General features: G+C 38.3%; 1 protein-coding gene across 1 annotated transcript; it reads left to right on the forward strand.

Moving 5' to 3' along the window:
- The first annotated feature begins 349 nt into the window (after positions 1–349).
- LOC132551516 (protein downstream neighbor of Son-like) lies at positions 350–15,107 on the forward strand. Its single transcript, XM_060215668.1, has 10 exons — positions 350–652; positions 3,059–3,220; positions 4,827–5,015; positions 6,682–6,788; positions 7,437–7,490; positions 8,620–8,798; positions 9,818–9,902; positions 10,973–11,116; positions 14,029–14,224; positions 14,522–15,107. The coding sequence occupies exons 1-10, from the start codon at positions 350–352 to the stop codon at positions 14,927–14,929; spliced, it is 1,827 nt and encodes a 608-aa protein (XP_060071651.1). The 3' UTR covers positions 14,930–15,107.
- The last annotated feature ends 418 nt before the right edge of the window (positions 15,108–15,525 follow it).

Below are 15,525 nucleotides of genomic sequence, written 5' to 3' on the forward strand. Positions count from 1 at the left end.
TATCTATATATAATATATATAACATGATTGAATCATGAATATAGCAATTATATATCTGTATATTATAGATATTACACGGCTGTATAATACAAATATTTAGTCCCCTGTAATATGGATTCAAAATCGGAAGTCTCCCTTCTAATTAGGAAGGGTTGGCAAGTATATTTTAATTTGGGGTTGGTCATATGTAAGTTTTATGATCTTCTTGTCTCAGATTCCGGTCCGGATTCGGATCCATCGAACATTTTTTTCGACTTTGTCGGCGTCTGTAAAGTGTTTGACAATATAGCGGGAAAGACGAGTACATAAACATATCTGTACGGTGCTCTCGTACATTGGCATTTGCACAATGGAAGACTTAAACAGTTCACCAACGTGGAAGAAACCGTCGGATATAATGAAGAAGCATCGGAAGAAGAAACGGATTTCGCTTCAAAAGGCCTCTGAAAAACCACCGGATAAAGTGACTGAAACCTGCATAACAAAAAATGTATCTTTGCATGCAAAAAGGAAAAATCCTTTCTCAGCATCACTGGAAAGTCAGACCAACTCTCCATCCAAACGGAAAAAGTCTGATCCGATAGAAATGTCACACAATCCAGAAAATTTGAAAGAGAATACATTTTTCAAAATGTTTGGAGGAATTGGAAAGGTACAGTACAATTCATCAGTCGAACATGTATCTGGTATTAAATTATGTCAGGGACGTAAATAACTGTTATCTACGTCCCTGATTAAGTGTAATTCCTAGGAAAAGTAAAGAGTGTGTTGGTTTTACGGGAGACACGCCCAAGTTGTTCCCTATATAAAACAACAAACATTTTAAATTTATTTTGTATCGATATTCGCAAATGCTCATTTTTTCGAGTTTAACGGCCACTTTTGAAGGTAAGATATCAACATCAAAGTTGAGTTGGCGTATCCGGATGCTGGATAGGAAATTATTACTCCCGTAATACTAGACATTTATCTAAATGAAAAATCGGTGTGCCCCCTACAGCCACCCCCCTCTCCCCCCAAAAATTAAAAAAAAAAAAATAATAAAGGTTTGAAAGACTTCAAAAGTCCATAAGTCCATCTTATTTATTACATTATGTTTGTTCAGTCAAATGACAGTAGAGGTATGCTGGGTTTTCCATAAGAGCCGATCACCGGCCAATTTGACCGGCTACTTTGATCATTTGGCCGCCTACACCAATCCAGTTCCATAATAATGTTCCGTACACGACTACACGTACACGGCAGGCCAGCCTCCTACTTTCACTACACAGCCCACTACTAGCAAAATTATGGAAAACCCTGCATTTGATGTAAAATCCTTAGACTAGTAGATGATTAAACTTCGTAGCCACTAGCAAATCATCCTAGCATTGAAAGGTTTTACTGCCAGATATAAAATGCTCGAGTAATTGAATAAAGATTAAATATGTATGATAGGATGGAGAATTTTTGGGTTGTGTGAGAGAAATGGGGGTATTTTTTTTGTAATTTGGTAAGATTGTAATTTTGATATATTTTAACAAAGCAAGTATCAACCACAACAAGCGCAGGATAAGTTGGTGGTGAGTTTAATTCGTCTGGTCGACCAGTTTCGCCCGAGCTATGTGGGCTTCATCAGGACAGCGAATGTAAGAAAATTACCCCTGAAGTACTGAAAATGTGGGCACGGTTATATTGTGACGTAATAATAAGAGTCACGTGCAATATCATATATAGTGTCCATAACGGTTATAGTTAGCACAGTTCATTATAGATAGTGGTGTCTAGGAAGTTAACCTTGTTATCGCCGATATCCAAGGTAAACTTAATCATTGGGTGAAAAGAGTTCATGGCTTCACTAAAGGAGGTAAGTTCCTCTCTTGAATGTGTCCATATGAAGAAAAATAGCTTGGGCGAAACCAGTCGACCAGACGAATTAAACTCACTACCAACTTATCCTGCGCTTGTTGCGGTTGATACTTGCTTTGTTTGTCCCTATTCCTCAATCGCCCTGCATACCGGGTGGTATCCAAGCAAGGGATATCAGGAACAACCTACCCACATCTAAAAATACAGCGTTGGCTCTAACCCATGGAGTTATTGTAAATTGTTTACTTTAGAGCCCCTGCATCTCTAGTAGATCAGCGGAAGGAGCAACCAAGTCCAAATCCGGACCATTTCCATATATCGAACATGACCGATCATGAAACTGAAGAATTCAGGTTCCAATTCCCACAAGAACCACAAAAAGAAATAAACTGTAATCAAGAACTTAAAAGGAAGAGGGGGGAGGCACCCACAGAGAAAAGATCACTACCAGCTTCGGTAATACCACATTTCAAAGTATTAGAAAATAAGTTCCTATCTACACAAGTTAAAACACCACTTGTCTGGTGGAGATATATAGATGACATTTTCTTCATATGGACACATTCAAGAGAGGAACTTACCTCCTTTAGTGAAGCCATGAACTCTTTTCACCCAATGATTAAGTTTACCTTGGATATCGGCGATAACAAGGTTAACTTCCTAGACACCACTATCTATAATGAACTGTGCTAACTATAACCGTTATGGACACTATATATGATAGCGCACGTGACTCTTATTATTACGTCACAATATAACCGTGCCCACATTTTTAGTACTTCAGGGGTAATTTTCTTACATTCGCTGTCCTGATGAAGCCCACATAGCTCGGGCGAAACCGGTCGACCAGACGAATTAAACTCACTACCAACTTATCCTGCGCTTGTTGCATTTGATACTTGCTTTGTTTGTCCCTATTCCTCAATCGCCCTGCATAACAGGTGGTATCCAAGCAAGGGATATCAGGAACAACCTACCCACATCTAAAAATACGGCGTTGGCTCTAACCCATGGAGTTATTTGATATATTTTTGTATGAAATCCTTTTCTCAGCTCAAGATCTGTTCTATCTATCTTCAAGCTTATACCTGTTTCAAACCTAAATTCTTCAAAGGGTTTTCCTTTTGGAACTGCAGAACAGGTAAGTGATTAAGGCCCATCAGGCACCTTGTTTTTCTTTCAATAACTAAGTCAAAAACTTTGATTTCAGGTACAAGAAAGTGAAGAAAGCCATTGTTCCATACAGACTAAGGAGTCTAAGCCTATCCCTAGACACACTGAAAATTATGCTTTAGAGGATGAGGACAGCAAGTCACAGTTTGATTTTCTTGAAAAATTTTTCAACAACAAACAAAAGGAACAACTAACAAAGGTATTTTACAGTAATTTTACTGAAACAATTAAAGAATAAAATATATGGTGTAAAGTTTATATAAAGTATTCACAGATACTCTCTTACTCTAGATTGATTCTTTATAGAACTTTTATTTGAGGTTGTGTGGACACTGACATAGCACCCAGAGTGTAAGCCAATTAGTGTAATTAGGATCACTAGTGGTGTAAGCCAATTAGTGTAATTAGGATCACTGGTGTGGTATTAGCCAATCAGTGTAATCAGGATCACTGGTGTAGATCACTGGTGGTGTTAGCCAGTGTAATTAGGATGATTAGAATCACTGGTGTTGGCCAATCAGTGTAATTAGGATCACTGGTGGTGTTGGCCAATCAATGTAATTAGGATCACTGGTGTGGTATTGGCCAATTAGTGTAATCAGGATCACTGGTGGTGTTGGCAAATCAGTGTAATTAGGATCACTGCTGTGGTATTAGCCAATCAGTGTAATCAGGATCACTGGTGTAGTGTTGGCCAATCAGTGTAATTAGGATCAATGGTGGTGTTAGCCAATCAGTGTAATTAGGATCACTGGTGTGGTATTGGCCAATTAGTGTAATCAGGATCACTGGTGGTGTTGGCAAATCAGTGTAATTAGGATCACTGCTGTGGTATTAGCCAATCAGTGTAATCAGGATCACTGGTGTAGTGTTGGCCAATCAGTGTAATTAGGATCAATGGTGGTGTTAGCCAATCAGTGTTATCAGGATCACTGGTGTGGTGTTGGCCAATCAGTGTAATCAGGATCACTAGTGGTGTCGGCCAATCAGTGTAATTAGGATCACTGGTGTGGTATTGGCCAATTAGTGTAATCAGGATCACTGGTGGTGTTGGCCAATCAGTGTAATCAGGATCACTGGTGTGGTGTTAGCCTATCAGTGTAATCAGGATCACTGGTGTAGTGTTGGCCAATCAGTGTAATTAGGATCAATGGTGGTGTTAGCCAATCAGTGTTATCAGGATCACTGGTGTGGTGTTGGCCAATCAGTGTAATCAGGATCACTAGTGGTGTCGGCCAATCAGTGTAATTAGGATCACTGGTGTGGTATTGGCCAATTAGTGTAATCAGGATCACTGGTGGTGTTGGCCAATCAGTGTAATCAGGATCACTGGTGTGGTGTTAGCCTATCAGTGTAATCAGGATCACTGGTGTAGTGTTGGCCAATCAGTGTAATTAGGATCAATGGTGGTGTTAGCCAATCAGTGTAATTAGGATCACTGGTGGTGTTAGCCTATCAGTGTAATTAGGATCACTGGTGGTTGGCCAATCAGTGTAATTAGGATCACTGCTGTGGTGTTGGCCAATCAGTGTAATCAGGATCACTGCTGTGGTGTTAGCCAATCAGTGTAATTAGGATCACTGGTGGTGTTAGCCAATCAGTGTAATTAGGATCACTGATTGTGTTAGGCAACCAGTATTAGCCCCTCTGTTAGATAGATGTAATGTTTTGGGGAAAATACAAGGTAATTCTCTCAGAAAAATTGTACTCATTGATCCGTAATTAGAAAATATACAAAATCTGTATTTTGTAGAAAAGAATATAGTGTTCAAGGGATAAAGTTAGTAATTTTTCCATTATTACAGAAAAGACTTGAACTGAAGACTGAAGACAAGCAAGAAAGTGATGGACTTCTTGATATTCCAGTAGACTGGAGTTTAAAGGTCAAACTAAGAATCATCTCTGAAAAACCGTTATTATGGTGTACACAGCTACGGACCACTGATGAAGCTAGAGGGATCACTCAGTTCCTCAAAGGAAACCTAGACATACAGGTACAACACCATCATCCCTCACACTAGATATATAGGTACAACACCATCATCCCTCACATGTACACTAGATATACAGGTACAACACCATCATCCCTCACATGTACACTAGATATACAGGTACAACACCATCATCCCTCACATGTACACTAGATATACAGGTACAACACCATCATCCCTCACATGTACACTAGATATACAGGTACAACACCACCATCTCTCACATGTACACTAGATATATAGGTACAACACCATCATCCCTCACATGTACACTAGATATACAGGTACAACACCATCATCCCTCACATGTACACTAGATATACAGGTACAACACCACCATCCCTCACATGTACACTGGATATACAGGTACAACACCATCATCCCTCACATGTACACTAGATATACAGGTACAACACCATCATCCCTCACACTAGATATACAGGTACAACACCATCATCCCTCACATGTACTGTAGATATACAGGTACAACACCATCATCCCTCACATGTACACTAGATATACAAGTACAACACCATCATCCCTCACATGTACTGTAGATATACAGGTACAACACCATCATCTCCCATATGTACTGTAGATATACAGGTACAACACCATCATCCCTCATATGTACACTAGATGTACAGGTACAACACCATCATCCCTCACATGTACACTAGATGTACAGGTACAACACCATCATCCCTCACATGTACACTAGATGTACAGGTACAACACCATCATCCCTCACATGTACTGTAGATATACAGGTACAACACCACCATCCCTCACATGTACTGTAGATATACAGGTACAACACCACCATCCCTCACATGTACTGTAGATATACAGGTACAACACCATCATCCCTCACATGTACACTAGATATACAGGTACAACACCATCATCCCTCACATGTACACTGGATATACAGGTACAACACCATCATCCCTCACATGTACACTAGATATACAGGTACAACACCACCATCCCTCACATGTACACTAGATATACAGGTACAACACCATCATCCCTCACATGTACACTAGATATACAGGTACAACACCACCATCCCTCACATGTACACTAGATATACAGGTACAACACCATCATCCCTCACATGTACACTAGATATACAGGTACAACACCATCATCCCTCACATGTACACTAGATATACAGGTACAACACCATCATCCCTCACATGTACACTAGATATACAGGTACAACACCACCATCCCTCACATGTACACTAGATGTACAGGTACAACACCACCATCCCTCACATGTACACTAGATATACAGGTACAACACCATCATCCCTCACATGTACACTAGATATACAGGTACAACACCATCATCCCTCACATGTACACTAGATATACAGGTACAACACCACCATCCCTCACATGTACACTAGATATACAGGTACAACACCATCATCCCTCACATGTACACTAGATATACAGGTACAACACCATCATCCCTCACATGTACACTAGATATACAGGTACAACACCACCATCCCTCACATGTACACTAGATATACAGGTACAACACCATCATCCCTCACACTAGATATACAGGTACAACACCACCATCCCTCACATGTACACTAGATATACTTCACATACATTGAGATATTGATTAAATTATTGTTTGATTTGTCAGGAAACAGAGAAAAAGGCCAATTTTCATGAAGCCGGTTTATATTGGATTCATCCCAGCATTCCGTGGATGAAGCTTTTCCCACGAATTGTCCCAGATTCTAAATTAAGGTAGACTGATTTGATTTATTGATGTACTGGAGTTAGAATCCAGTTTTTTTTTTTTTTTTTTTTGAATAGTGTGTATTTAGGTGATGTTTTACTACTTCTCGATCCCACTGGTGAAATTCATCTGAAATTTTATGTTAATGGTAAGAGACTGAAATGAGGAGTCAGGTTTTGCCTTTACTGTTAAAATATTCCTTTTTTAATCATTTAACATCTATTCTTCTCACTGCTGTTATATAAAATGCACCATGTAGATTTTAATTGTCCAATGACTGTTTAAACTGCTGGGCCTTGTGTTTTCATCTGCTGCCATAGTTACCTGGTCCACTGTATTTATTTGACTTATCAAACAACATTGTTTAAACAACTTAAAAAGGAAAAAAAAAAAGAATTAAGATATGTAATTATCACAATCTTATATTTGATTCCAATTTAAGACTTATGACACTTTGTACCTCCTCAGAGGCTCAGTAAAACTAACACACAATGTCACATCCTCTGTTTGATTCTTTGTTGTATTCATACTGCAAGAAAAAGCAATCAAAACACTTTTCAGTCCCTATATAAATAACAATAGACATTTCAGAATGTGATACACAGACACAAATAATATGATGGAAGTATAGCCAATTTCATTCTCTTTTGATGTAGAACAGCAAGTATAGGTCAAGATAACATGGTGCAGAGTGCCTTACAGTCAGATTGGTAAGTACCCCAAAAATATAGAACATAACGGCAGGTACCCAAATAAATATTGCCCACAGCGGGAAGTACCCCAAAAATTATAGCACATTGTGGCAAGTACCCAAATATAGCAAAAAGTGCAGAATACTCCAGTAATAAAGTGGAGAGTACCCGAGACATGAAGCAAAAAGTGGAGAGTACCCGAGACATGAAGCAAAAAGTGGAGAGTACCCGAAAAATAAAGCAAAAAGTGGAGAGTACCCGAGACATAAAGCAAAAAGTGGAGAGTACCCGAGACATAAAGCAAAAAGTGGAGAGTACCCGATACATAAAGCAAAAAGTGGAGAGTACCCAAGACATAAAGCAAAAAGTGGAGAGTACCCGAGACATAAAGCAAAAAGTGGAGAGTACCCGAGACATAAAGCAAAAAATGGAGAGTACCTGAGACATAGAGCAAAAAGTGGAGAGTACCCGAGACATAAAGCAAAAAGTGGAGAGTACCCGAGACATAAAGCAAAAAGTGGAGAGTACCCGATACATAAAGCAAAAAGTGGAGAGTACCCGAGACATAAAGCAAAAAATGGAGAGTACCTGAGACATAGAGCAAAAAGTGGAGAGTAACCAAGACATAAAGCAAAAAATGGAGAATATCTGAGACATAAAGCAAAAAATGGAGAGTACCCAAGACATAGAGCAAAAAAGTGGAGAGTACCCGAGACATAAAGCAAAAAAGTAGTGATTACCTCATATAGTAAGCAAAAAGTGGTGAATACTGTCATTGAAATATTTCAAAAAGTAGTGAATGTTCTAGAAGTATAGCAGAATAATGGTGAATTACTCAGGAAATAAGTTAATGGCTAGTATCTCAGAAAATGTGTCAAAGAGGAGTGAGTACCCAAGAAAAAAAAGTAAATAGTGGTCAGTACCTAGGAACTAGAGCATGAAATGGTGAATATCCTAGAAATCTCAAGTAAATAGGTGAGCACAAATTGTAGAAAATATATTTAAGGTTATCGGAACTAAAAAATAGTTTATTTAGGTCTTGCAATACCTAATTCCAGTGTCGATGGGAAACTTTTAATTATCTTCGAATGTCAAGCATCACCAGAAAAAATAAAATGTTGAAAATGACTTTTTTCTTTTTCAACAGGACGGAGAGCTTCACCTCTGTGTTTCATCAATTACGTGCTCAGTGCTGTCCCTACTTCTATGTGTGCACTCATCAGTTCTCTGTGTTGTTCCGGGCATCAGTTGTGGCAGGGCAGAAAAATGTTAGTGCTGTACTCACCCCTACCACAAGGGGTATGAGAGAATCACTCACCAATGAAGGTAACTTACTCTCAGACAATCAGGGAATACTGTCAGTGTAGTAACACACTTTCAGACAGACAGGGAATACAGTCAGTGTAGTAACATACTCTCAGACAGACAGGGAATACAGTCAGTGTAGTAACATACTCTCAGACAGACAGGGAATACAGTCAGTGTAGTAACATACTCTCAGACAGACAGGGAATACAGTCAGTGTAGTAACATACTCTCAGACAGACAGGGAATACAGTCAGTGTAGTAACATACTCTCAGACAGACAGGGGTTACTGTCAGTGTAGTAACATACTCTCAGACAGACAGGGAATACAGTCAGTGTAGTAACATACTCTCAGACAGACAGGGAATACAGTCAGTGTAGTAACATACTCTCAGACGGACAGGGAATACAGTCAGTGTAGTAACATACTCTCAGATGGACAGGGGTTACTGTCAGTGTAGTAACATACTCTCAGATGGACAGGGAATACCTTTACCATTGTACCTACAGATTTATTGTTTACTTTTGTACCTACAGATATATTGTTTACCATCGTACCTACAGACATATTGTTTACCTTGTACCTACAGATATATTGTTTACCATTGTACCTACAGAAATATTGTTTACCATTGTACCTACAGACATATTGTTTACCTTGTACCTACAGACATATTGTTTACCTTGTACCTACAGACATATTGTTTACCTTGTACCTACAGACATATTGTTTACCTTGTACCTACAGATATATTGTTTACCATTGTACCAACAGACATATTGTTTACCTTGTACCTACAGACATATTGTTTACCTTGTACCTACAGATATATTGTTTACCTTGTACCTACAGACATATTGTTTACCTTGTACCTACAGACATATTGTTTACCTTGTACCTACAGATATATTGTTTACCATTGTACCTACAGATATATTGTTTACCATTGTACCTACAGATATATTGTTTACCATCGTACCTACAGATATATTGTTTACCATTGTACCTACAGATATATTGTTTACCTTGTACCTACAGATATATCATTTAAAATGCCCTTTCTGGACCGTACTAAAGCCAGCTTGAATCCAGAGATAGAAACAGAAATTCAGCTGGAATCAGAGTAAGTATTCAGATGTTGTTTGTACCAAGATGTCTAATGGTTTGTATAGCTGACACCTAATCATGGTTTACAAATTGCATGGTAAATATTTACTGTTGTTTGTACCAAGATGTACCAGTAGACAATTCTCCCTACCACAGACCTACATTTGTAACAATAGACTAACCTCCCTACCACAGACCTACATTTATAACAGTAGACTATTCTCCCTACCACAGACCTACATTTGTAACAGTAGACTATTCTCCCTATCACAGACCTACATTTGTAACAGTACACTATTCTCCCTACCACAGACCTACATTTGTAACAGTAGACAATTCTCCCTACCACAGACCTACATTTGTAACAGTACACTATTCTCTCTACCACAGACCTACATTTGTAACAGAACAATATTCTCCCAACCAGACCTACATTTGTAACAGTAGACTATTCTCCCTACCACAGACCTACATTTGTAACAGTAGACTATTCTCCCTACCACAGACCTACATTTGTAACAGTAGACTATTCTCCCTACCACAGACCTACATTTGTAACAGTACACTATTCCCCCAACCACAGACCTACATTTGTAACACTAGACTATTCTCCCTACCACAGACCTACATTTGTAACAGTAGACTATTCTCCCTACCACAGACCTACATTTGTAACAGTAGACTATTCTCCCTATCACAGACCTACATTTGTAACAGTACACTATTCTCCCTATCACAGACCTACATTTGTAACAGTACACTATTCTCCCTACCACAGACCTACATTTGTAACAGTACACTATTCTCCCTACCACAGACCTACATTTGTAACAGAACAATATTCTCCCAACCAGACCTACATTTGTAACAGTAGACTATTCTCCCTACCACAGACCTACATTTGTAACAGTAGACTATTCTCCCTATCACAGACCTACATTTGTAACAGTACACTATTCTCCCTACCACAGACCTACATTTGTAACAGAACAATATTCTCCCAACCAGACCTACATTTGTAACAGTAGACTATTCTCCCTACCACAGACCTACATTTGTAACACTAGACTATTCTCCCTACACCAGGACTAAGAAGTGTGGCCAATCCTACCAGCATCTTGATGATGACGACCACATGATTGACACAGATGAGGGTGCATCAGTGTGGCTGGAGAGCATAGGTCTGGACAAAAAACAGTTTCCTTCTCTTGAACCTAACAAGGTGAAAATGTATCCTTTTAAATCACACCTGTTGTGGATGATTAACACTGCACAATGTTATTTGAAATATTTTTATATTGCTGTGGCTCAGCATCTGTCGTCAGTCTTTTCAATAACCATCTTGCATCAAATTTGTCTTTTAGTGTGTAGCCTTTATTAAGCCATGAATTACTTCATATCATACAATGAAAGATCAAGAAAGTGTGGATGTGGTGTTGATTCCATTCCGCAGCTACCCAGTTATTGTGATTTACCTGAAATGCACACCTTATCACCTTTACAGCCTAGTAACAGATTTTAATTTTAATAGCAATAATTATTGTGAACAGATGCATTTCTCTGTGATAGTAATTTTGTTCTCAATAGGTAAATGTACATTGTATTTTGTGAGAAAGTGTAAAGTTGTAATAATTTGTGCTTCATCTCTTGTTCTATGTTTAAATTGATAACTGTATGAAAATTCTGACAAATTTCATATGTCTGTTTACTGTTTACATAATATTATCATCAGAATGATCTAAATCCTCAAAACTTTAAAAAAAAAATCATTTGCAATCTGATGTTGCACAGCGATTCTTGATCTCACCATTTCCTTCCATGGTGGCTGCTACTAGTGGTTGAACATGTGATATCACAGCTGATAGGGTCCCATTCAGTGTGAGCCACTCTTAGGCTGATCAGTTTTAGAAAGACAGGTGAAAATCATACATTTTACACATCAATATTTGGGTATTGGGCTGGCCGATTTTGGCACAGTTTTCGACCTTGTTGATTCTGGATTATTTATAATAATTTGATATCAATATCTTTTTTGACTCAGGATACTTTTTAAAGGAAACTAAACCACCTAGGTCACAGGAACTTGTTGAATTTCACTCAATTTCCTCTCGTAAAGCAAAATCCTAAGAATCATCATTTTTGTCTTATAGTTTCAAGAAAAGATGCCTGCCAAACTCTATTTATAGAAAAATAACCTTGAACTCTATCAAAGGTCTCAGGGGTCGAATTTATCTTCTTAAAATAATATTAAAAAACATGCTAGTTTTATCATTTAGAAGGAATAAGTAGTTAATGTCCTGGAATGTGTTGTTTCTTTGCTCCTTGGGATGGAAGGGATAGAATTCAATCGATAAGAAAAAGTGAGTAGGTGAGGAGAAGTAAGTGTCAGTAGTAAATGTGAGTAGGTAAGCAGTGGTAAATGTGAGTAGGTAAGGAGAAGTAAGTGTCAGTAGTAAATGTGAGTAGGTAAGCAGAAGTTAGGGTCAGTGGTAAATGTGAGTAGGTAAGCAGAAGTTAGGGTCAGTAGTAAATGTGAGTAGGTAAGGAGAAGTAAGTGTCAGTAGTAAATGTGAGTAGGTAAGCAGAAGTTAGGGTCAGTAGTAAATGTGAGTAGGTAAGCAGAAGTTAGGGTCAGTAGTAAATGTGAGTAGGTAAGCAGAAATTAAGGTCAGTAGTAAATGTGAGTAGGTAAGGAGAAGTTAGGGTCAGTAGTAAATGTGAGTAGGTAAGCAGAAGTTAGGGTCAGTGGTAAATGTGAGTAGGTAAGCAGAAGTTAGGGTCAGTAGTAAATGTGAGTAGGTAAGCAGAAGTTAGGGTCAGTAGTAAATGTGAGTAGGTAAGCAGAAGTTAGGGTCAGTAGTAAATGTGAGTAGGTAAGCAGAAGTTAGGGTCAGTGGTAAATGTGAGTAGGTAAGCAGAAATTAGGGTCAGTAGTAAATGTGAGTAGGTAAGCAGAAGTTAGGGTCAGTAGTAAATGTGAGTAGGTAAGCAGAAGTTAGGGTCAGTAGTAAATGTGAGTAGGTAAGCAGAAGTTAGGGTCAGTAGTAAATGTGAGTAGGTAAGCAGAAGTTAGGGTCAGTAGTAAATGTGAGTAGGTAAGCAGAAGTTAGGGTCAGTAGTAAATGTGAGTAGGTAAGCAGAAGTTAGGGTCAGTGGTAAATGTGAGTAGGTAAGCAGAAGTTAGGGTCAGTAGTAAATGTGAGTAGGTAAGCAGAAGTTAGGGTCAGTAGTAAATGTGAGTAGGTAAGCAGAAGTTAGGGTCAGTAGTAAATGTGAGTAGGTAAGCAGAAGTTAGGGTCAGTAGTAAATGTGAGTAGGTAAGCAGAAGTTAGGGTCAGTAGTAAATGTGAGTAGGTAAGCAGAAGTTAGGGTCAGTGGTAAATGTGAGTAGGTAAAGAGAAGTAAGTGTCAGTAGTAAATGTGAGTAGGTAAGCAGAAGTTAGGGTCAGTAGTAAATGTGAGTAGGTAAGCAGAAGTTAGGGTCAGTAGTAAATGTGAGTAGGTAAGCAGAAGTTAGGGTCAGTAGTAAATGTGAGTAGGTAAGCAGTAGTTAGAAGTTAGGGTCAGTAGTAAATGTGAGTAGGTAAGCAGAAGTTAGGGTCAGTAGTAAATGTGAGTAGGTAAGCAGAAGTTAGGGTCAGTGGTAAATGTGAGTAGGTAAGCAGAAATTAGGGTCAGTAGTAAATGTGAGTAGGTAAGCAGAAGTTAGGGTCAGTGGTAAATGTGAGTAGGTAAGCAGAAATTAGGGTCAGTGGTAAATGTGAGTAGGTAAGCAGAAGTTAGGGTCAGTGGTAAATGTGAGTAGGTAAGCAGAAGTTAGGGTCAGTAGTAAATGTGAATAGGTAAGGTGAAGTTAGGGTCAGTAGTAAATGTGAGTAGGTAAGCAGAAATTAGGGTCAGTAGTAAATGTGAGAAGGTAAGCAGAAGTTAGGGTCAGTGGTATATGTGAGTAGGTAAGCAGAAATTAGGGTCAGTGGTAAATGTGAGTAGGTAAGTAGAAATTAGGGTCAGTAGTAAATGTGAGTAGGTAAGCAGAAATTAGGGTCAGTAGTAAATGTGAGTAGGTAAGGAGAAGTTAGGGTCAGTGGTAAATGTGAGTAGGTAAGGAGAAGTTAGAGTTGATTTCTTTAACTATGTGAAAGGCAGAGAGAAGGATTCAAGGCAATTGACAACAGACCAGAGTCTACAGTGTATGTAACAGGCTCGGATGTGCAGGGCCTTTATAATTACCTTCTCAACTGTCGCAGCTGTGTGGCTACTTCAGGAGTCCAGGCAGGCCTGCCTCCTACGATTCTCGCCCCTAGAGCATTCAAGGGTGCAACTCTGAAATCACATAAAGTAAGATTGATTGTTCACAGCATGCATTTATGTTATTGGTAAATATTATTAGATGGATTATGAAAATGGCTACAATTAAAAGAGTAGTTGCCTGCTGTGTCATCATGATACAAATTTGACTAAAATCAAAACAAAAGTTGTTTGACTTAGGTTCAAGGTCATTTGTAAAAGGTCATTGCCAAGTTTTGAATGTTTTATTGATAAATATTTTGGGTCAAGGGATTGGAGGGCAAGGGTAAATTTTCAATATTCAATCTGGTTTGCTTGTTGGTGATATGTTTTCTTTTTTTTATACAGGTAAAACATTCCTTGGTCAAGCAAATGGACAACAACAAGCAGATAAAATCTGTCCATATTTTGGAGGTATTAGGAGCAGTTCTGCCACACCATTTAGCCAACTATATGTCATTGCTCTCTAACACACAGGAAGGAGAATTCTCTCTTACATTGAACACACATGAACCTAGTGTAGCATTGAATGTTCCTGTGGGTATGGAGACAGATCAGTCTCCCGTGGGTAGTGAGACAGATCAGTCTCCTGTGGGTAGTGAGACAGATAAGTCGAAGGTGGGTGCTGCACGGGAACAGTTGGAGATGGCACACAAAAAGTTTGACCCTTTCTTTACCAACAAAGCATTAGACAGTAAATTGACTTGTATCAAGGAAGTTCATTGTAAACAAAGTCAATTTTCCTACTTGGTTTGATGTCGTGAGATACATATATATAAATGTACTATTACCATATATATATACAGAGATAGAATACATAGTCAGTGTCTTAAGATACAAGCTGTATTTTTGCAAGGGTGGAAACCTCTGTATTCTATTTATCCTGCAACATTGATTGAAAATCAGTCAATACTTCAACAGTTTTGGTGTTCAATCTTTGTTTACCTGACCTTGAAATATAGTTCCAAACTTCAATGAATATGACATGAATTTTTTAAAATTTTCGTTAATAACTTGCTATTGCAACATATAAAATCACCTATTTAAACAGTTATTTTTATTTTTAAGCGTAATTTTTAAATAATTCCAAAGAGTGTTTTTGTCAAATTACCGAGGGTAACGCACATATTATAAATACAGCAGCTTTCTGTCACAGCCAAATACAGCAAAAATATATGTGGCAGGTGTATTCCAACCATGGCAGCACCAGTTGAAGTATGAATAAATAAATAAATAAATAAATTTTATTGGAATTGTTACCATAAAGATATATATTCAAATGTTGGTAGTATCACTATATAATTTGGTACTATTATAATGTGTAATTAGACTTAAAATCACGAAGCACAAGA

Source organism: Ylistrum balloti, unplaced genomic scaffold, assembly GCF_031769215.1.
Source record: "Ylistrum balloti isolate Yb309-2 unplaced genomic scaffold, AGI_CSIRO_Ybal_v1 Utg370204, whole genome shotgun sequence".
Lineage (NCBI taxonomy): Eukaryota > Metazoa > Mollusca > Bivalvia > Pectinida > Pectinidae > Ylistrum > Ylistrum balloti.